This window comes from Periophthalmus magnuspinnatus, chromosome 4, assembly GCF_009829125.3.
Source record: "Periophthalmus magnuspinnatus isolate fPerMag1 chromosome 4, fPerMag1.2.pri, whole genome shotgun sequence".
Lineage (NCBI taxonomy): Eukaryota > Metazoa > Chordata > Actinopteri > Gobiiformes > Gobiidae > Periophthalmus > Periophthalmus magnuspinnatus.
The window spans coordinates 34,137,182-34,157,924 of NC_047129.1; the positions used below are offsets into that span (position 1 = coordinate 34,137,182).

The window sequence follows — 20,743 nt, forward strand, 5'->3', positions numbered from 1 at the left end:
CTGGTGCGGTGGCTGGAGCAGGAGATCTGTGATCTGGAGCAGAGCGGCGCTGAGGCTGAATGTCTCTCACGCTCTCTTGACCCCCTCCACTTTCTACAGCGCTGCACTCACGCCCCCTGCTGGGCTTCAGGAGTGGAGCAGCGTGAGCTTTGAGCCGGAGACGTGTGAGGACAGTGTGACCCGGGCTCTGTCTGAGCTGGAGAACAGTCTCTCTCAGGAGTTTAAACAGTTGAACAAAGCCGAGCTGAGAGTGCAGCGGTGGAGGTGACTCTGGATCCAGACACGGCTCGTCCTGAACTCGCTCTGTCTGAAGATCTTAAACAGGTTCATGACACTGATGTGAAGAAGCAGCTCCCAGATTCTCCTCTGCGGTTTGATAAATGTCCTTGTGTTTTAGGAAAACAGAGTTTCTCTTCAGGCAGGTTTTACTTTGAGGTTCAGGTCAAAGGGAAAACAAACTGGGATTTAGGAGTGACCCAAGAGTCCATCAACAGGAAGGGAAAGATCAGTCTAAGACCTGAACATGGACTGTGGAGCATCTTGAGAAACAAAGATGAGTACAGTGGTTGTTCTTCTCCTCCTGTCCGTCTGTCTCCTCAGACACCTCCTCAGAAGGTGGAGGTGTTTGTGGACTATGGAAAGGGTCTGGTCTCCTTTTATGATGCACATTCTGCAGATCTCCTCTTCTCCTTCACAAACTGCTGCTTCAGGGAGAAGCTGTTTCCATTTTTCTGTCCCTGTTTAAATGTCAGAGGATCAAACTCTGCTCCTCTGGTCCTCACTGCAGTGGAGACTTTGAGCAGTGACAAAGTACTAAAGTAAAAGTACTGCACTTAAAGAGGAGTATTACACTTCTATGGAGTATTAACTGTTAACCAGAGGAGGAAGAAGTACTCAGTTTAGTTAAGTAAAAGTATTAAAGTACCTGTTTATAAATGTACTTAAAGAGTAAAAAGTTATTTCAAAAGTATTTCGTGCAGATTTTCATTTAATAAATCTCCAAATATCGTGATTTTGATTTTGTCAAACGAAACAATAAATCAATGTTTTTTTCTCATTTTTTATTTGTATATTTTGTGTTAAAGTGGAAGAACAAAGTAACTTCATAAGACAAAACAAATACTTTTACTTTTTACTCTTTAAGTACATTTTTGAACAAGTACTTTAATACTTTTACTTAAGTAAGAAAACTGAGTACTTCTTCCACCAGTGTGTGGAGCACGGGGGATGTGGACTCGTGGGTGGAGCCTCGTACACGGGGGATGTAGACTTGTGGGCGGAGCCTCGTACACGGGGGATGTAGACTCGTGGGTGGAGCCTCGTACAGGCTCGTACTGCTCACTGTGGGAGAGATCTCTAGATGACTCAAACATGGACGACATGTAGAACCTTTTCAGGAACAACATTATAACATGATGATTTTACACTAAACCTCCACTTTAAGTGTCATTTTGAGGCATCTGTACTTTATGTACTTTATGTACTTTTTACTGTGTGTACTTTTTACTGTATTTACTTTTTACTGTGTATTTTGAAGTGAACTGAAAAGTACCAAGTTCGTCTCCTTAAAGTTTGGAACCTGAGATTTTTTAAGGACAAGAAGAAAAAGTTCATCTGAATCTCCACAGTGAAGTAAATAAACACAACTCTGTGTGTCAGATGCCCTCCCGTCCTCCTGTGTGTCAGATGCCCTCCCGTCCTCCTGTGTGTCAGATGCCCTCCCGTCCTTGTATTAAAGTAAATGATACTGATTCTACTGAAACTTTCTCCTTCTGTTTAATGTCGTCCAGACTCTGTCACTTTAAGACAGTGCTTCTGTCGGTCTGTGAGGAGCTTCAGTTTCTCTCCTCGTCTCCATGGAGATTTGCTTATTTCACCCATAATGTTCCACAGTAGGACTTTAGACTGATCCATGTGTCTGTGTCATGAATGAGGCCAGAGCCACAGAGAAACTGTTTTATTGAGTTTTCAGACGAGCAGCAAAATAAACAGAGAAGAGCCAGAGGAGCCAGAGGAGCCAGAGGAGCCAGAGGAGCCAGAGGAGACAGAGGAGCCAGAGGAGCCAGAGGAGACAGAGGAGACAGAGGAGCCAGAGGACACAGAGGAGCCAGAGGAGACAGAGGAGCCAGAGGACACAGAGGAGACAGAGGAGACAGAGGAGACAAAGGAGACAAAGGAGACAGAGGAGACAGAGGAGCCAGAGGAGCCAGAGGAGACAGAGGAGACAGAGGAGCCAGAGGAGCCAGGTCCTTCCATTTCATTATGTAACACACAGACACACACACAACACACGCACACACACACAAAGGCTGAAACGGGTGAAATGTAAACTTCAGAAGGTGTGTACGTTACAGTGGGCGTGTCACAGTGGGCGTGTCACAGTGGGCGTGTCACAGTGGGCATGTCATGGTGGAGGTTATACGGTTAAACAAAATGGCGTCTCAAAAATAGTGGATTAAAAATTAAACTCAAACATGAATCAGTCCAAATAAAACTTCAGAGGCTCAAAGAGAAGAAACGACCAGAACCTGGAGGAGAAACATCTGAACAGATTGAACAGAGCGGATTTAACAGAATAATTGTTCGTTGCAGCCCTGAAACGTCCCACACATTTATGTAATAAAAGAAACTTAAAACTGGACACCTGTAAGGTCTGTGGTTCATGTTCACACTCAGAGTAAACCCCGTGTCCCAATCCAACGGCCGCTCCTTCAAACGGTCCGGCCGACGAAGCGAGCTCAGCATATGTCAACCGCTGTCTGTGCGCTTACGTTACGTCGCCTAGCAACCGTGACAGCTGCTTTTTACTCAAGTTTTAAGAGTTTCACGCTGTAGGTGACGTAAACCTGCACTTACATTTAAAACTATTCTGTAGCGGTCTGCTTGATGGGATGTAGAAGTGCGCAGCGTCTGCTCGGATAAATGCTTCGTTCACGGCCGATCTCCATGGACACGCAGGGCACATTTGTCGGCCGCATTCGTCGGCGCGTGAAATGGGACAGGCCTCATCGCAGCCGTTGAATTGGGACGCGGCTCCTCGACGTTGCAGCAGACTGTCCTAGAGTCACATTGTGGGCGGTTGTACTTCCACAGATTCGATTGGTTCAGTTTGGACAGAGGACACACCCCCAATCCACCCGGCCCCGCCCCCTCCCAGGGCCATATAAAGGTCTTCGCTGGTGTGGGATCTCATATGAACATCCATGTCAAACTTCTGGGAAAAGGCTTTCTTGCAGACTGAACAGCTGTATGGTCTCTCGCCAGTGTGAACCTGAATGTGTCGATTGAGCATTGACATCCGGGCAAAGGCTTTCTCACAAATGGAACAGCTGTAAGGTTTTTCTCCTGTGTGCGTTTTCATGTGTGCGGTGAGGTTCCCCTTTTGGGCAAATGTTTTCATACAGACTGAACAGCTGTAAGGTTTCTCCCCTGTGTGAACCCTTATGTGAATTGTTAAATGTAGTTTTGATGCAAATCTCTTCTTACAAACAAAGCACTCATATTTCTTCTCCCCTCCCGCAGTCCCAGACAGGGGTCCCTCGGGGCCGGTGGCTCTGGGCTCGGCTCCACTCCTGTATTTACTGAATAGACCTGAGTCGTGAGCAGTTGGACTTGTGTCTCGTCTCTGTCCTTGGTCGTAGTGTTCTCTGTGGTCAGCCTCTGTCTCCATGTGTGCAGTTGAAGTGCTGGCTGGAGGCTCTTCATCACAGTCAGTGTCTGAAGAGTTGTGAGTTTGTAGGTGAGTGTGTGAGTGGACCTGTCCATGTGTGTGTGCTGTGCTGATGTGTGCTCGTGCTCCTCCACAGAGCTCTCCCTGTGCTTCCTCTCTGGGCTCAGTTTGTCCTTGTTGAAGCAGTGAGGACTGTTCTTCACTCTTCACACACACAGCAGTGAACTCTGGGAGCGCCTCTTGTTCCTGTTTGAGGCTCTGTTCCTCTGCTTCCTCTTTAATCTGTGGAGTCTCTGGGGTTTCCTCCTTCACACTGGGCTCAGGGCTGGACCAGTGGGTCTGGACACCTGCAGGAGACAATAAGAAATATGTAAATACAGATCATTTTAGATGAGCTCGGCCATTTTAAGTGATATTTGTGTCAGTGATATTTGGCACACTGATATCTGTGAATACAAAAACAGGCCTAGGGCTCTCAGGGACTCGGGGGCAGGTCACGGTTGACCCTTTACACCCTGGACACACTCTTCAGGTTACAGCCATGCTCCGGCAGTGGCTTAGTGGTTAGGAATTTGCTCCCACCAACCAAAAGGTCACCTCTTTGTCTCTGTTTGAATGTGGGGACTGGTGTCAAAACCTTCTCTCAATGAGACAGCGGGCGAGAGGCCCCTGCAGCTGTTACCACGAGTGTGGAGTGAATGAATAATACACAGCAGCTTTTGAGAGGCTCAGTGCTGCACAAATGCAGGGATCACTATTTACTCCAGGAGGGTGTTACCCTGGAGTCGCCTCCATCAGGCCGTGTCCAGTACTGCAGGTCACTGTGGCCCTAACCTGAAACCTCTGAAGCTCTGAAACGTACAACCACAGACTGTACATATCCATTATACAGTCTGCTTCTCACGCTGAGCTGCCACCAGAGGGCGTATCCACATCCTACTGCCACATAGTGTGAATAATAACAAAGTTTTTAGAGACTAAAATCTCTCTCTAAACAGTTTTCATCCTACAGTGCAGCAGTTTGACACCAACCCCCACAAAACTCCAATAAGAGAAGCAGTTTGATCCAGTATAACACCAACTGCCCCTGTATCTGCCCTGTATCTGCCCTGTATCTGCCCCTTCGCTCTCTCGGGGGTAAATCTCGGGGGTAAATCTCGGGGGTAAACGGGCCGTGATCCTGACCCTGTGTCCTGTGGAGCCGGAGCTGTGGACTGAGAGCCGAGTCCAGGAGCCGCTGTTTCCTCTGGTTCTCCTCTTTGGAGCGGCTCAGTTCCTCCTCATACTCCGCTATTGTTCTTTCAAACAGCGCACAGATCTCGTGCGCAGCCGCAGTCAGCCGCTCTGTCACCTGCGCTCTCAGGACTTCAGCCTTTGGAGACATTTTACAAACTGTTTTTAGCTTTAGCTTTAGCACGATGCTAACCACCGCACCACTGTCTGACTTCCGCTGTAAACCCCGCCCACATCCCCCCGTCTACAGCCCCGCCCACAGCCCCGCCCACCGGAGAAAGACAGATTTGTTTTTTTCATAAAGAAGATTGAGACTAACTAAATAAATACATATAATTAAATAAAAAAAAAAAAAGTTCAAAAGAGTTCAGTTCAGTTTTGTTTATTAGGGACAACACGATTTTCAGCTTTTACATTTAAATGATCTGAGTTAAATGTTTATGACAAAAGTCTTGTTTATGTTCATGGACTAAATAATAAAGTTATAATTTAGTATTTTTAATAACAAAAATAAACTTGTGATCAATCTGAATTAAACAACTGACGAACTGGACACCTGAATGGATCTGGACACCTGAATGAGTCACTGTATAATCGTGATTATTCATTATAATCGTGATTATTCATTATAATCGTGATTATTCATTATAATCGTGATTATTCATTATAATCGTGATTATTCAGGGCACTGAATAATCACAGCTCCTCAGCTTCATAAACAGGTCAGAGGTTGTAACGTGTGAAATACAAAAATGACACAAATGTGATGTTTCACTGTTGTTCCGTTGTGTCAATAAAGTGAATAATGGTTAAATGGTGTTTTTAATAATAAAGTGTGAGATCGTGACCATAGACTGTACATATACATTTATATTTGTATATAATATTTATATTTATAAATATTATTCACAGTCTGATGGGGACGTCTCTTGTGATTCAAATGAGTCAAATCAATGAGAAAAATCAGTTTTAATGGAAAATCACAACAACAGAAAGTGTGTCATGTGACAGAAGTCGGTTTCATCTCAAAGGTTAAACGTCTTTGTGAAATAAAAACCTACAGGTTAAAGATGCACTGTGGAACTTTTCTGGACATTGGCCTAGAATCTCAGGTGAATCTTAACCCGCTGTTTTAAATGAGTTTTAGTTTTAACTGATTCTTTTGACAGTTCTACTTTACATCAGGGCCTTTTATATTTTGAATCTTAATCTAAACTTTGATGGTGGCAGAAGGTTTGTGGAGTGGAGAGCAGTGGTTTAAATGACAAAGTTTAAATGACAAAGTTTAAATGACAAAGTTTAAATGACAAAGTTTAAATGACAAAGTTTAAATGACAATGACAAAACAATATCTTAAACAGGTTTGATGTAGAGATGAAGAGGCACAAGAGTCTGGTCCAGTCCAGTCTGGTCCTGCTCTGCTTCCATTGTAGGGAGTATTATACCTGTGGTAACAGGACTGAGCTGCAGTGAGAGCCTCAGCACAGACATGACGTCGAACACATTTTCAAGTGCAACATATTGAAGAACAGACGATAAACAATGATACTGGAAATAATCTCCCTCTGACACAAAAACTAAAGCAGAATTATCCCCAGAAAAGTGTTTTAACTGAACAATAAGATTAAAACACAAAACCATCAGCACAAATACTCGAGTAGTGTTTTTATGTCTGGAAGACGCCGTTTATTCAAACCTCTGCAGCTCAAATCACAAAAAGTTCCACATTAGTGCAAAGAAAAAGTACCAAGACAAATCACCCCCAGAAATATAACTCCAACATTATCTCTGAGCTCGACCCAACACACAGAAGAACTAAACTATTCTTATTTTCTTACATTTAGACTGAGTTCTTCTCTCAAACTGAAAACACTCTGTTTCACCTTGTGATGTCATCATGTGGTGATACAGGAAGTGCTCCACTGTGTTTTTAAACTCCACACACCTTCATTTCTAGAATCATCTGGATCATTTCAGTCCTGGAGTTGCCCATCTGTAGTGAACTAAAAGGTAAACTTGAAAACTACCACTGAATGACATCACAAGGTGTAGATGTTACAGACTTATAATAAAGTGAGATTCAAACGTGTGTGAATGAAACAAAACACAACTCCAGGTCTGTTTTTGAGGAAGGAACAGCGTTAGAACACGACTTAAAGCTACAACAGTCTCCTCAAATTATATGAAAGAAAACGATGAATGTAGAAAGTGCCCGTTCCACCACAGACTGGACCGGTCAGCGGCCTAAGTGTGGATGGACATGTGTTTGCGGATGTCGCTCTTCTGCACAAAGCGTTGAGGACAAACGGGACAGCGGAACGGCTTCTCCCCCGTGTGAGAGCGCACGTGCCGATTCAGGTTGGACTTCTGTATGAAGGTCTTGGAGCACATTGGACACCTGTAAGGTCTGTCCCCCGTGTGCAGTCTCATGTGCGACACCAGACAGTTCCTCTGCTTGAAGCCCGTGTTACAGACCATGCAGCTGAACAGCACTTGGCCCGTGTGCGTTGCCATGTGTGTACGGAGATCATCGTTTCGCCGGTAACTCTTCAGGCAGATCTCGCACGTGAACGGCTTCTCGTCGGTGTGGACGGCCATGTGTAACCTCACGTTGTATTTTTGGGAGAAGCACTTGTTGCAAACGGGACAGCTGAAAGGTTTGTCTCCCGTGTGGACGATCATGTGCCTCTTGAGCCGGGTTTTGGTGGTGAAGGCTCGGTCACACACGGAGCAGCGGTGGTCCGTGGCAGTGGCGCTGGCGGCGTGCATGCTCTTCATCAGCGTGGCCTGGGTGTAGTCCTGTCCGTTCTCCGAGTCCGGCTGTGGAGCGTTGTCCTCTCGTTCCTCGGTGACGCCCTTCGCCTCGGCCCGCTCACGTTCTCCCTCCGTGTGTGCGTCTCTTCTGTGTCTCCTCACCTGCTCTTTTGCGGCTTCGTGACTTTCCATGTGTTTCTTAAACGCAACTTGCCTCTTGAACCTCTTCTCGCAAACTGGACACCCGAAAGTGTCCAAGTCCTGAGATACGCCACAGTCTTCTGATTTGATCTGGCGACATTCCGCACTCTGCTCGTCTGCTCCGGTCTGCGTTTCCTTCTGCTGCTCAGTGGGACTTGGCTCCGCCTCCTCCTGATGAGTTTCCATATGTCTCTTGAACAGATATTGTTGCGTAAACGTCTTGCCGCACACCGAACAGCTGAAAGGTTTCTCTCCCGTGTGGATGATCATGTGACGCAGGAGGTTAAACGGAGGGCCTTTGAGGACCTTGTTGCAGACTGAGCACTGGTGTTTGGTTTTGCGTTTTAAGGTGTTGAACGGGATGCTGCTCCTCTTTGTACGACCTCTCCGTTTGCGCAGCTTTGATTTGGGCTGAGCGGCGGGGAGCTGGGCCTCCGTGGAGTCGTCGTTCATCTGGGTTTGTTTGGAAGTCTCTAAACAAGCCTCTGTCTCTGGGGCTGAACAGCTGAATGGACCTTCTAAGACTTCAAAATGCTCTTTTGGTTCGTCAGAGTCGGAGCGGAGGTCTGTCTGCGTCTCCTCTGCTTCTGCTCCTCCCTCCTCCTCTGGCTCCTCATCTAGCTCCTCCTCCAGCTCCTCCTCCAGGGCCTCCTCTTCCTCCTCCTCATCTCCCTCAGCCTGGACCTCCTCTGATGAAGAGGAGCAGTTTGAGTTCTCATTTGGACTCTCATACACCGCTTCAGTCTGGACACCTGTAACACACAGATACTTATTAGTGTTTTTACGATATTAAACTTTTAAACATGATCTCGATACTAAGAATAGATTTGATGATAATAAAAACACTTCCACATTTTACTGTGATTTTCCACATGAAACGTTCGTACATTGTTTTCTGCTCAGTGTGCAGTCGGTTCACATGTGAAACAGAGACACTTCAGTATAAACAGATTCAGGAAAGACTCTTTTTTGTCAGTGGGACGTTTTTTAGTATCGACACCTGCCAAAAATGTTAAACTGCTATAAAAGTGAGATCCATCTTCACTTTCTCTCATCAAATTTTCTAAAAACATGTGTCAAAAATCATCCACTAAACCAGGATCCATCGCAGCTTCACATGAGTCTGTTTCCTCCTGGAGCCTTTGGGCGGAGGGCTCAGATTCTGGATGAGTCCAGTGGTGTGAAGTGTCCAGTGTCCTGTGTCCTGTGTCCTCTGTCCTGTGTCCTCTGTCCAGTGTCCTCTGTCCTGTGTCTGTAGAAAGTTTGATCTGACGCTTCTTCTCACAATATTCGTCCCTAATAATGACAATAATAATCATTTCAATAATAATGTGTAGACTGTGCCTCTCATGGAGCCCGAAAAAGTCACGTTCAAACTTGGGTTTATTCTGGGAGTTAAACTTTGGAGTCACGCGCTTCATGGCGGACCCGAGCGCGTGGACCCGAGCGCGTGGACTCGAGCGCGCGGATCCTCGGTGCGTGGGCTCGGAGCTCGGAGAGTTTTACCGTGAAAGACACAGGAGAGCCGTGAAAAGAGCCGTGAAAAGAGCCGCGGCACCGGGCTGGACACGTGACTCACCTGCGCTGCGGACTGTGGGGCTCCGGCTCCTCTGGCTCCTCCGGCTCCTCCGGCTCCTCTGGCTCTCCTGTTTGGAGCGGCTCAGCTCCTCCTCATACTCCTCCACAGTTCTCTCCAGGAGCGCACAGATGTCCTGCGCAGCCGCAGTGAGCCGCTCCGTCACGAGCGCGCGCAGATACTCGCTCTTTTTGGACATGTTTAAATGTTTAAATGTTTAGAGATTTTAAAGGTTTAAACTCAAACTGAGGCCGAAGAACGAGCCCAGAGCGCGTGTCCTCCCGGAAGTAAACTGTAATGGCGGCGCGTGGGGCCGTTCTGTGGCGCCACGCAGCGGAGAGGCGCAGAACTGCAGGCGTTTTTTCTTTCTTTTTTTTATTTGTCTGGGATCGTGTACAAATTCATTAATCTTAGAAAAGAAAAGATGATTTGTATCAGATTTAGCTCCTGCTGCTGTTCACGTGAACACACAATAAAACACACAATAAAACACACAATAAAACACACAATGAAACACATTTTAAATATAAGACAGTTCATCTTCAGGAAAATACAATAAAATGTCCAGTCCTTGATGTTTCTTTCAGCTCAAACACATAAAAATAAATGACTCTGTTTTTACAGTGAAACAGAACCAGACGTTTCAGAGTCTGATTCTCTGAAGTTTAAATGAAAAGTCGACAGAGTTTGTGCAGTTCACACCGAGTGGATCTGGAGTTTGTTTGGAACAAAGTTTAAAACATTTTTTCAAAGTAGGTGGAGCTTCTTTGTTGTATTGTTGTTATATTTTATACACATTTCTTAGATTTTAATACAAAATCGTAACTAAACCTTTTATATTTGGGACATTACAGTGTTTTATCTTTTACTGATCATAGATGGATCTGAGGTTTGAGCCGCTCACACTGAAGTGTGTGAGATAAACACTGAAGTGTGTGAGATCAACACTGAAGTGTGTGAGATAAACACTGAAGTGTGTGAGATAAACACTGAAGTGTGTGAGATAAACACTGAAGTGTGTGAGAGCGCCCTCTACTGTCTGGGCCTCATGTGTCTCAGGGCAGAGATGTTGTACTTTTTTTTATCTGCTTTTTGAAAGACAAAGTCTGGTCCAGGTGAACCCTCAGTACTTTGTCTCTGTCTTCTGATTCTTCTGATTCTTCTGATTCTTCTGATTCTTCTGATTCTTCTGATTCTTCTGATTCTGTTACAATATTTATTTTTACTCTTACTATTTACTATTTTTACTTTATTGATGTTTAGTGTCAGACGTGAAAATTGGAGCCAACCACAGTTTTGTCCACGGCTGAAGAAAATGTGTCTGTGACATCATCATCTGAACACGATGATGTCACGTCTGAGGTCATTGATATAAATGATGAACAACAGGGGCCCCAGGACTGACCCTTGTGGGACCCCTTTGTCTCCTGATGTCTCCTGATGTCTGAACAACAGGGGCCCCAGGACTGACCCTTGTGGGACCCTGCTGTCCACGGCTGCAGAGAGGACCTGATCTGAGACACGATTTGACCCGATGTAATGCATCAATGGAAAGATGGAGCTGAGAGAGTTTGGACAGGAGGACAGACTGGTTTACTGTGTCCAAGGCCTTTAGTTTAGAAACACAGCGCCCCCTCTGTCCAGATCAGATCTGACACTCTCAGGCAGATTCAGTGGATCCATCGCCACGAAAGACAAAATGGATTAGATGTAAGAAAAGATTGTGGTTTAAATGGTCTGTTTATCGTTCTCTGAGTCTCCTGGTGTCTCCTGGTGTCTCCAGGTGTCTCCTGATGTCTCTTAGTGTCTCCTGGTGTCTCCTGACGTCTCCTAGTGTCTCCTGATGTCTCCCAGTGTCTCCTGATGTCTCCTAGTGTCTCCGGATGTCTCCTGGTGTTTCCTGGTGTCTCTGGATGTCTCCAGATGTCTCCTGGTGTCTCCTGGTGTCTCCTGATGTCTCTTGGTGTCTCCTGGTGTCTCCTGATGTCTCCTAGTGTCTCCTGATGTCTCCTGGTGTGTCCTAGTGTCTCCTGATGTCTCCTGGTGTCTCATGGTGTCTCCTGGTGTCTCCTGATGTCTCCTAGTGTCTCCTGATGTCTCCTGGTGTCTCCTGATGTCTCCTAGTGTCTCTTGATGTCTCCTGGTGTCTCCTAGTGTCTCCTGATGTCTCCTAGTGTCTCCTGGTGTCTCCTGATGTCTCCTGGTGTCTCCTGACGTCTCCTAGTGTCTCCTGATGTCTCCCAGTGTCTCCTGATGTCTCCTAGTGTCTCCGGATGTCTCCTGGTGTTTCCTGGTGTCTCTGGATGTCTCCTGGTGTCTCCTGATGTCTCCTGGTGTCTCCTGATGTCTCCTAGTGTCTCCTGGTGTGTCCTAGTGTCTCGTAGTGTCTCCTGGTGTCTCCTAGTGTCTCCTGATGTCTCCTGGTGTCTCATGGTGTCTCCTGATGTCTCCTGGTGTCTCCTAGTGTCTCCTGGTGTCTCCTGATGTCTCCTGGTGTCTCCTAGTGTCTCCTGCTGTCTCCTGGTGTGTCCTAGTGTCTCCTGATGTCTCCTAGTGTCTCCTGATGTCTCCTGGTGTCTCCTAGTGTCTCCTGGTGTCTCCTGATGTCTCCTAGTGTCTTCTGATTTCTCCTAGTGTCTCCTGGTGTCTCCTGATGTCTCCTAGTGTCTCCTGGTGTCTCCTGATGTCTCCTAGTGTCTCCTGATGTCTCCTAGTGTCTTCTGATGTCTCCTAGTGTCTCCTGATGTCTCCTAGTGTCTCCTGGTGTCTCCTGATGTCTCCTAGTGTCTCTTGATGTCTCCTGGTGTCTCCTAGTGTCTCCTGATGTCTCCTAGTGTCTCCTGGTGTCTCCTGATGTCTCCTGGTGTCTCCTGACGTCTCCTAGTGTCTCCTGATGTCTCCCAGTGTCTCCTGATGTCTCCTAGTGTCTCCGGATGTCTGCTGGTGTTTCCTGGTGTCTCTGGATGTCTCCAGATGTCTCCTGGTGTCTCCTGATGTCTCCTGGTGTCTCCTGATGTCTCCTAGTGTCTCCTGGTGTGTCCTAGTGTCTCGTAGTGTCTCCTGGTGTCTCCTAGTGTCTCCTGATGTCTCCTGGTGTCTCATGGTGTCTCCTGATGTCTCCTGGTGTCTCCTAGTGTCTCCTAGTGTCTCCTGATGTCTCCTAGTGTCTCCTGCTGTCTCCTGGTGTGTCCTAGTGTCTCCTGGTGTCTCCTGATGTCTCCTAGTGTCTCCTGATGTCTCCTAGTGTCTCCTGGTGTCTCCTGATGTCTCCTAGTGTCTTCTGATGTCTCCTAGTGTCTCCTGGTGTCTCCTGATGTCTCCTAGTGTCTCCTGGTGTCTCCTGATGTCTCCTAGTGTCTCCTGATGTCTCCTAGTGTCTTCTGATGTCTCCTAGTGTCTCCTGATGTCTCCTAGTGTCTCCTGGTGTCTCCTGATGTCTCCTAGTGTCTCCTGTTGTCTCCTGATGTCTCCTGGTGTTTCCTGGTGTGTCCTAGTGTCTCCTAGTGTCTCCTGGTGTGTCCTAGTGTCTCCTGATGTCTCCTGGTGTGTCCTAGTGTCTCCTGGTGTCTCCTGGTGTGTCCTAGTGTCTCCTAGTGTCTCCTGATGTCTCCTGGTGTGTCCTAGTGTCTCCTGGTGTCTCCTGGTGTGTCCTAGTGTCTCCTAGTGTCTCCTGGTGTGTCCTAGTGTCTCCTGATGTCTCCTGGTGTGTCCTAGTGTCTCCTGCTGTCTCCTGATGTCTCCTGGTGTGTCCTAGTGTCTCCTGATGTCTCCTGGTGTGTCCTAGTGTCTCCTGGTGTCTCATGGTGTCTCCTGGTGTCTCCTGATGTCTCCTAGTGTCTCCTGGTGTCTCCTGGTGTGTCCTAGTGTCTCCTGGTGTCTCCTAGTGTCTCCTGCTGTCTCCTGGCGGTGGGACAGTCCTGTGTTTCCATGGTAACAGAATAAACCTGAGACTCTTTAAATCTCATGTTTCATCCCTGAAACTTTCAGCTGCCCAGCGCAGGCTCAGTGCGCATGCGCCTGTGCGGGACCGGAAGCAGAAGTGGAGCGTGAGTCTGTTGTGTAACGCGGCTCTTTTCTCTCTCACGCGCGTCTCTAAACATCATAAATGTCTAAAGTTCTGGTCCTGAGAGCGAAGGTGACAGAGCGGCTGACTGCGGCTGCGCACGAGATCTGTGCGCTGTTTGAAAGAACAATAGCGGAGTATGAGGAGGAACTGAGCCGCTCCAAAGAGGAGAACCAGAGGAAACAGCGGCTCCTGGACTCGGCTCTCGGCGCAGGTGGGTCTCTCCTTGTGTCGGTGCGCGGGGTTTGGACACGCGGCGTGTTTTGGCCACGCGAGGCCTACGGAAGCCGCGTGCGTCTCCCTCGCGCCTTTAAAGACATTTACATAAGTTTTACAGGTGAAAGAAACGTAAACAAAACATGACTGACCGTGACAAAGTTTGAGATAATCCCCAGCGGAGGTGGCGCATTCTCCTCTGTGCAGATGTATGCGCCCTGTAACCAGAAGGTCTCAGGGCTGAGTGAACCTCCAGGGACAGTTTAAGCGCAGGGAGCAGTAAAACACAAATATAACAGAAGATCCAAGTGTAGAGTCGTCACTTCTGTGTCAGGGCCGTGTGAGGACAGTACAGCCCTCGGGACAAAAGTGTCCCTCCTCTGTGTTCATCACAGCAGCCTCTAGGGGGCGCCAGGGGTGCTCTGGGGCTGTTGTTGTTTCCTCTTAGTCTTCTGTCATATTTGGTGTAAAGCCCGTTGCACTGATTGCAGTTATGCTAGCTAGCATAGCTAACAAACAAACTGCTCAAATCAACAATCCAATAGTCCTCAATACTGTTCATCCTCAAGAACTCAGGAAAATGTTTTTCAAGAGTTAAAAACGCTCATGAAAAGCAGCTGAGGATCTCGGGTGACGTCACTTCTGTGGAGACGCAGCAAACTCAGATCATTTTTATTTATCTGACAGATTAGATTATTATTATTATTCTACTCAGCGGTTTTCTGTCTCTACAGCCGCAGATTTGTGGAAAGATCCGACGCTGCTGTTTAAATAACTGCAGGTGTAACGTTAGCCGTTAGCTACTGTTTGCTAAAGTAATAAATAAAAACATTAATGTTAAGCTAATAAGGCTAATAACAATAAACGTGCCTGTTAGCGCTAATGAATGTCAATCAGCAAAATCAATGATTTTATTATGGGTGAACGTCACATGAACATCACATGAACGCCACATGAACGCCACATGAACACCACATGAACATCACATGAACATCACATGAACATCACATGAACGTCACATGAACGTCACATGAACATCACATGAACGTCACATGAACATCACATGAACATCACATGAACGTCACATGAACGCCACATGAACATCACATGAACGTCACATGAACATCACATGAACGCCACATGAACTTCACATGAACATCACATGAACTTCACATGAACGTCACATGAACGCCACATGAACATCACATGAACATCACATGAACATCACATGAACGCCACATGAACATCACATGAACATCACATGAACGCCACATGAACATCACATGAACGCCACATGAACATCACATGAACATCACATGAACGTCACATGAACGTCACATGAACATCACATGAACGTCACATGAACATCACATGAACGTCACATGAACATCACATGAACATCACATGAACGTCACATGAACGCCACATGAACATCACATGAACGTCACATGAACATCACATGAACGCCACATGAACTTCACATGAACATCACATGAACTTCACATGAACGTCACATGAACGCCACATGAACATCACATGAACATCACATGAACATCACATGAACGCCACATGAACATCACATGAACATCACATGAACGCCACATGAACATCACATGAACGCCACATGAACATCACATGAACATCACATGAACGCCACATGAACATCACATGAACGCCACATGAACGCCACATGAACACCACATGAACATCACATGAACATCACATGAACATCACATGAACGTCACATGAACGTCACATGAACATCACATGAACGTCACATGAACATCACATGAACATCACATGAACGTCACATGAACGCCACATGAACATCACATGAACGTCACATGAACATCACATGAACGCCACATGAACTTCACATGAACATCACATGAACTTCACATGAACGTCACATGAACGTCACATGAACGCCACATGAACATCACATGAACATCACATGAACGCCACATGAACATCACATGAACATCACATGAACGCCACATGAACATCACATGAACGCCACATGAACATCACATGAACGCCACATGAACATCACATGAACATCACATGAACATCACATGAACGCCACATGAACATCACATGAACATCACATGAACGCCACATGAACATCACATGAACGCCACATGAACATCACATGAACATCACATGAACGTCACATGAACATCACATGAACATCACATGAACGCCACATGAACATCACATGAACGCCACATGAACATCACATGAACGCCACATGAACATCACATGAACATCACATGAACGCCACATGAACATCACATGAACATCACATGAACGCCACATGAACATCACATGAACGCCACATGAACATCACATGAACATCACATGAACGCCACATGAACATCACATGAACGCCACATGAACATCACATGAACATCACATGAACGTCACAGGTTTAGTCTTAGGTAAAGGTCAGGGTTCGGGTTGGAGCAGGATCACGTTACAATGAGGAAAATGGTTAAGGTTAGATAAATGTTTTGTGGCAGAACTAACTTAAAAAAGTCTCAACTTACATCATAAATAAAAAATATCACATTTTAAGCCTGTTCATAGCAACAGACGCTAACATGTTACCGTAGCAACCAGAGCTACGTGATCATTTCCGTCGCTCCAGACCAGACTATCGCTACTGCTACTGACTCCACACCCGCTCCACACCCTGTCCACACCCGCTCCACACCCGCTCCACAGCCGCTCCACACCCGCTCCACACCCCCTCCACACCCGCTCCACACCTGCTCCACACCCGCTCCACACCCGCTCCACACCTGCTCCACACCCGCTCCACACCCCCTCCACACCCGCTCCACACCTGCTCCACACCCGCTCCACACCCGCTCCACACCCGGTCCACACCCGGTCCACACCCGGTCCACACCCGCTCCACACCCGCTCCACACCCTGTCCACACCCTGTCCACACCCGCTCCACACCCGCTCCACACCCGCTCCACACCCAGTCTCCACCCGCTCCACACCCGCTCCACACCCGCTCCACACCTGCTCCACACCCCCTCCACACCCGCTCCACACCTGCTCCACACCCGCTCCACACCCTGTCCACACCCCCTCCACACCCGCTCCACACCCAGTCTCCACCCGCTCCACACCTGCTCCACACCCGCTCCACACCCCCTCCACACCCCCTCCACACCCGCTCCACACCTGCTCCACACCCGCTCCACACCCTGTCCACACCCCCTCCACACCCGCTCCACACCCTGTCCACACCCGCTCCACACCCGGTCTCCACCCGCTCCACACCTGCTCCACACCCGGTCTCCACCCGCTCCACACCTGCTCCACACCCGGTCTCCACCCGCTCCACACCCGCTCCACACCCTGTCCACACCCGCCCCACACCCGCCCCACACCCGCCCCACACCCGCTCCACACCCGCTCCATCTGTGACGCCTGTGTTTCTGATGACGTCGCCGCCTCGGGCCTGGTGTCGAGTTACATAAACGTTCTCGTGTTTCTGAAGCTATTAGAACATAAACTCCACCTCCAAGTCCCTCCAGCGCCCCCTGTCTGTGGCCTGATGTTTCTCTACAGAGACACGTTATTGTCTCTAGAGAAATGTTTCATCTGCATTTGACCCATGCCTCAGAGTCTGAGTCAGAGTCAGAGTCTTTACAGGTTAAACCTGTAAAGACGAGGATCTTGACCTAGTCTTGGTCAGGACTGACCCGGAGGATTTGACCTGTTGTGCATGATCTGGGTCGACGGAGGAAACTGGAGAGACCAGACACAGGCAGAACATGCAAACTGCACACAGACACAGGCAGAACATGCAAACTGCACACAGACACAGGCAGAACATGCAAACTGCACACAGACACAGACAGAACATGCAAACTGCACACAGAAAGGCCCATGAGTTGAACGAGAGACCTTCTAACTCCTCCCCGCGCCGCCGGTGCTGCCAGGGCAGATCAGTGAAATAAAGACTGTTGTTTCTGATCAACTTTTTTGTCCTTGTGATGAAGAACACGGCGACATTTAAATACGACAGAGACGTGTTTGTTCAAATGGTTAAATCTGTTTATCAGAATAAGGAACACTCCTCCTGTAGTCACAAGGTAAACACAGATTTTTGTTCTCCTCATTATTTATTTGTTTATTTAACATTTTCCTCCTCCTCTCCTGCAGGTGTTCAGATGGACCGGTCCAGCCCTGAGCCCAGTGTGAAGGAGGAAACCCCAGAGACTCCACAGATTAAAGAGGAAGCAGAGGAACAGAGCCTCAAACAGGAACAAGAGGCGCTCCCAGAGTTCACTGTTGTGTGTGTGAAGAGTGAAGAACAGTCCTCACTGCTTCAACAAGGACAAACTGAGCCCAGAGAGGAAGCACAGGGAGAGCTCTGTGGAGGAGCACGAGCACACATCAGCACAGCACACACACATGGACAGGTCCACTCACACACTCACCTACAAACTCACAACTCTTCAGACACTGACTGTGATGAAGAGCCTCCAGCCAGCACTTCAACTGCACACATGGAGACAGAGGCTGACCACAGAGAACACTACGACCAAGGACAGAGACGAGACACAAGTCCAACTGCTCACGACTCAGGTCTATTCAGTAAATACAGGAGTGGAGCCGAGCCCAGAGCCACTGGCCCCGAGGGACCCCTGTCTGGGACTGATGAAGACAGAGGAGGGGAGGAATTTGTGTGTCCGTTTTGTTTAAAGAGCTTCACGAGTGAACAGAGCTATGAAATACACATCAGTGTTCACACTGGCATAAAACCTTACAGCTGTTCATTGTGTGACAAAACCTTTAGCACGAAGGGCAATCGTCACACACACATGAAAATCCACCGAGGAGAAAAACCCCACAGCTGTTTAATCTGTATCCGAGCGTTCACCTCGAGCTCCGCCCTCAAAGTGCACATGAGGTGTCACACAGGCGAGAGACCTTACAGCTGTTCAGTTTGTGACAAAACCTTTGGCCATAAGACGGCTTTAAATGACCACATGAGGACGCACACTGGAGACAAACCTTACAGCTGCTCCATCTGTAAAAAAGAGTTTACCAAAAAGGGTAACTGTGATTCACACATGAGGCGACACAGAGGAGAGAAACCTTACAGCTGTTTAATCTGTGATAAGGGCTTCGCCGTTAGCTCCGCCCTCAATGTCCATATGAGGACTCACACAGGAGAGAAACCTTACAGCTGTCCCACCTGCGACAAAGCGTTCGTCTGTAGATCTGCACTGAACGTGCACATCAGAACCCACACGGGAGAGAAACCTTACAGCTGTTCAGTTTGTGAAAAAAAGTTCATGCGAAAGGGTCATCTGGAGGTCCACCTGAGGACGCACACAGCAGAGAGACCTTTCAGCTGTCCAGTCTGTGAGACAACCTTTGTCCAAAAGTGTGAGCTTCAAAACCACATCATGGAAAGTCACACTGACCCGTCTGTTCAGAATGTCTCCGGGGCATCAGGGTCAGCTCAGCCTTAAAGTGGAACAGACACTAAATCCACTCTTTTTTACAACTAAACTATGTATGTGGAGGGGTTTTTTATTATCTACTGCTCCTGGTCATTTTTGGCATTTTAGTGCTGCTTTCTGGTCAAACATGCCTAAATCTAAGTTTGTGCTGCCTCCGGTGGTCTTTGCATTTCAAGTACTATGTGACATCACACAGGACTGCCCTGATTACAGCCAGGTTTTTCTAATCGCAAACACCTGGCTGCAGGGGTGGATACCTGTCGGACCAATCACGCTGTTCCTTATACCTCAAAACCCCTCCTCCTCTTCACTCTCCCCTTTAGTCCTCCAGACCCCGCCCCTCCTCCTCCTCACTCTCCCCTTTAATCTTCGACCAGTAAAGACTCTTAATACTTCCATTGAAAGCAGAATGTCGATTGAACTAATATTTGGGAACCTATTTATGGAAAGTGACATCTGATCCATCAAACCTTCAGGCACCGGTGTCCGATCGGTTCGTTCCTGAGCTTTATTTGGCGACTGTGAGATGTTGTGCGTTTGTGATCACTATGACGATGAAATGGCTCTTTAAAAAACGCTGTTGTGGTGTTAAGGCTTTGAGGGTCTGGGGCGTTTGAGATGTTTTATTTTGGTCCAACTTGTTTTATTGTTTCAGAGATGTTTCATTTGACTGATGATCTGTTCACTTTTCTGTTCACATTTCAAGTTTAAATGAGTTTCTAAACTGTTCTGTGTTGAAATGAGTGGATTTAGTCTGAAGACGTGACATCAGGTTTAAACCGGGTCATGTTCTGAGAGGAGGAGTGTGAGCGCAGAGGAGAGACGTGCCTTTGAGAGGAAACAGATTTACTCTCGACATGAGTCTGGGAGCATTTTGTGTGTTTTTTTTTCATGCCTTTTAAACCAAAAACAATCAGAGGAGCTTCGTTCTGTGTAAATACTGAGCTGTTCACATGTTTGTTTGTTTTTCTGTTTTATTTTTACTGTTCAGCTCCTTGTAAAAACTTCATAAAAAATGCTATTAAAGACACACGGCTATTATTGTTTTTATTATTTATTTATTTATTTGATCGTGACACATTCATGTTTACACAAACATGAATGTGCAAATACTTCAATTTACATCTGTCCCTGAGCAAATTACACAGCAGTTAAAGACCTTTGACCTCTGACCTCTGACCTACTACACCGCAAGATCCGACTGAACCAGGACTGAACCAGGACTAAACCAAACTAAAGCAGGACTAGACCTGGACTTGCTGTGGTCAGTGAGACTCTGCTCTCGCTGAATGTGATTCTCTTGTTTGCAATAATAAAACTCTCCACACTGAGATACAGTGAGATACAGCCACAGCTGCCCTGGGGCAGACTTACAGGAGTTGCCAATCTGCGCCATCTGCCCCTCCCACCTCCAACACTCACACCACATTCGTACATAGACAGTGTGGGTGAAGTGTCTCGCCTAAGGACAAAATAACAGTCTTTACCTCTGGCGCCCCCTGTGGCTCCTGTCACATCTGAGTCCTGACCAGG

At 47.3% G+C, this 20,743-nt stretch overlaps 3 protein-coding genes across 3 annotated transcripts; 1 reads left to right on the forward strand and 2 right to left on the reverse strand.

Moving 5' to 3' along the window:
- Positions 1–1,996: 1,996 nt before the first annotated feature.
- On the reverse strand, positions 1,997–5,107 carry LOC117369952 (zinc finger protein 891-like). Its single transcript, XM_055221204.1, has 2 exons — positions 4,856–5,107; positions 1,997–4,017 (listed from the first exon to the last, which is right to left on the reverse strand). The coding sequence occupies exons 1-2, from the start codon at positions 5,052–5,054 to the stop codon at positions 3,065–3,067; spliced, it is 1,152 nt and encodes a 383-aa protein (XP_055077179.1). The 5' UTR covers positions 5,055–5,107; the 3' UTR covers positions 1,997–3,064.
- An 811-nt stretch (positions 5,108–5,918) lies between these two features.
- Positions 5,919–9,648, reverse strand: LOC117369953 (zinc finger protein Xfin-like). The gene is made up of 2 exons (XM_033965295.2): positions 9,438–9,648; positions 5,919–8,610 (listed from the first exon to the last, which is right to left on the reverse strand). Exons 1-2 carry the CDS (start codon positions 9,631–9,633, stop codon positions 7,148–7,150), a joined length of 1,659 nt encoding a protein of 552 aa, XP_033821186.2. The 5' UTR covers positions 9,634–9,648; the 3' UTR covers positions 5,919–7,147.
- A 3,805-nt stretch (positions 9,649–13,453) lies between these two features.
- Positions 13,454–20,250, forward strand: LOC117369954 (gastrula zinc finger protein XlCGF57.1-like). Its single transcript, XM_033965296.2, has 2 exons — positions 13,454–13,711; positions 17,901–20,250. The coding sequence occupies exons 1-2, from the start codon at positions 13,540–13,542 to the stop codon at positions 19,217–19,219; spliced, it is 1,491 nt and encodes a 496-aa protein (XP_033821187.2). The 5' UTR covers positions 13,454–13,539; the 3' UTR covers positions 19,220–20,250.
- The last annotated feature ends 493 nt before the right edge of the window (positions 20,251–20,743 follow it).

Excerpts from the sequence above, each read along its gene's own strand:
- LOC117369954 (XM_033965296.2), top strand. The coding sequence starts at position 13,540 with ATGTCTAAAGTTCTGGTCCTGAGAGCGAAGGTGACAGAGCGGCTGACT. Across the intron at positions 13,712-17,900 it reads GGACTCGGCTCTCGGCGCAG|GTGTTCAGATGGACCGGTCC; the intron begins GTGGGTCTCTCC and ends CCTCTCCTGCAG.
- LOC117369952 (XM_055221204.1), bottom strand. The coding sequence starts at position 5,054 with ATGTCTCCAAAGGCTGAAGTCCTGAGAGCGCAGGTGACAGAGCGGCTG. Across the intron at positions 4,018-4,855 it reads CCGGCTCCACAGGACACAGG|GTGTCCAGACCCACTGGTCC; the intron begins GTCAGGATCACG and ends TGTCTCCTGCAG.
- LOC117369953 (XM_033965295.2), bottom strand. The coding sequence starts at position 9,633 with ATGTCCAAAAAGAGCGAGTATCTGCGCGCGCTCGTGACGGAGCGGCTC. Across the intron at positions 8,611-9,437 it reads CCCCACAGTCCGCAGCGCAG|GTGTCCAGACTGAAGCGGTG; the intron begins GTGAGTCACGTG and ends TGTGTGTTACAG.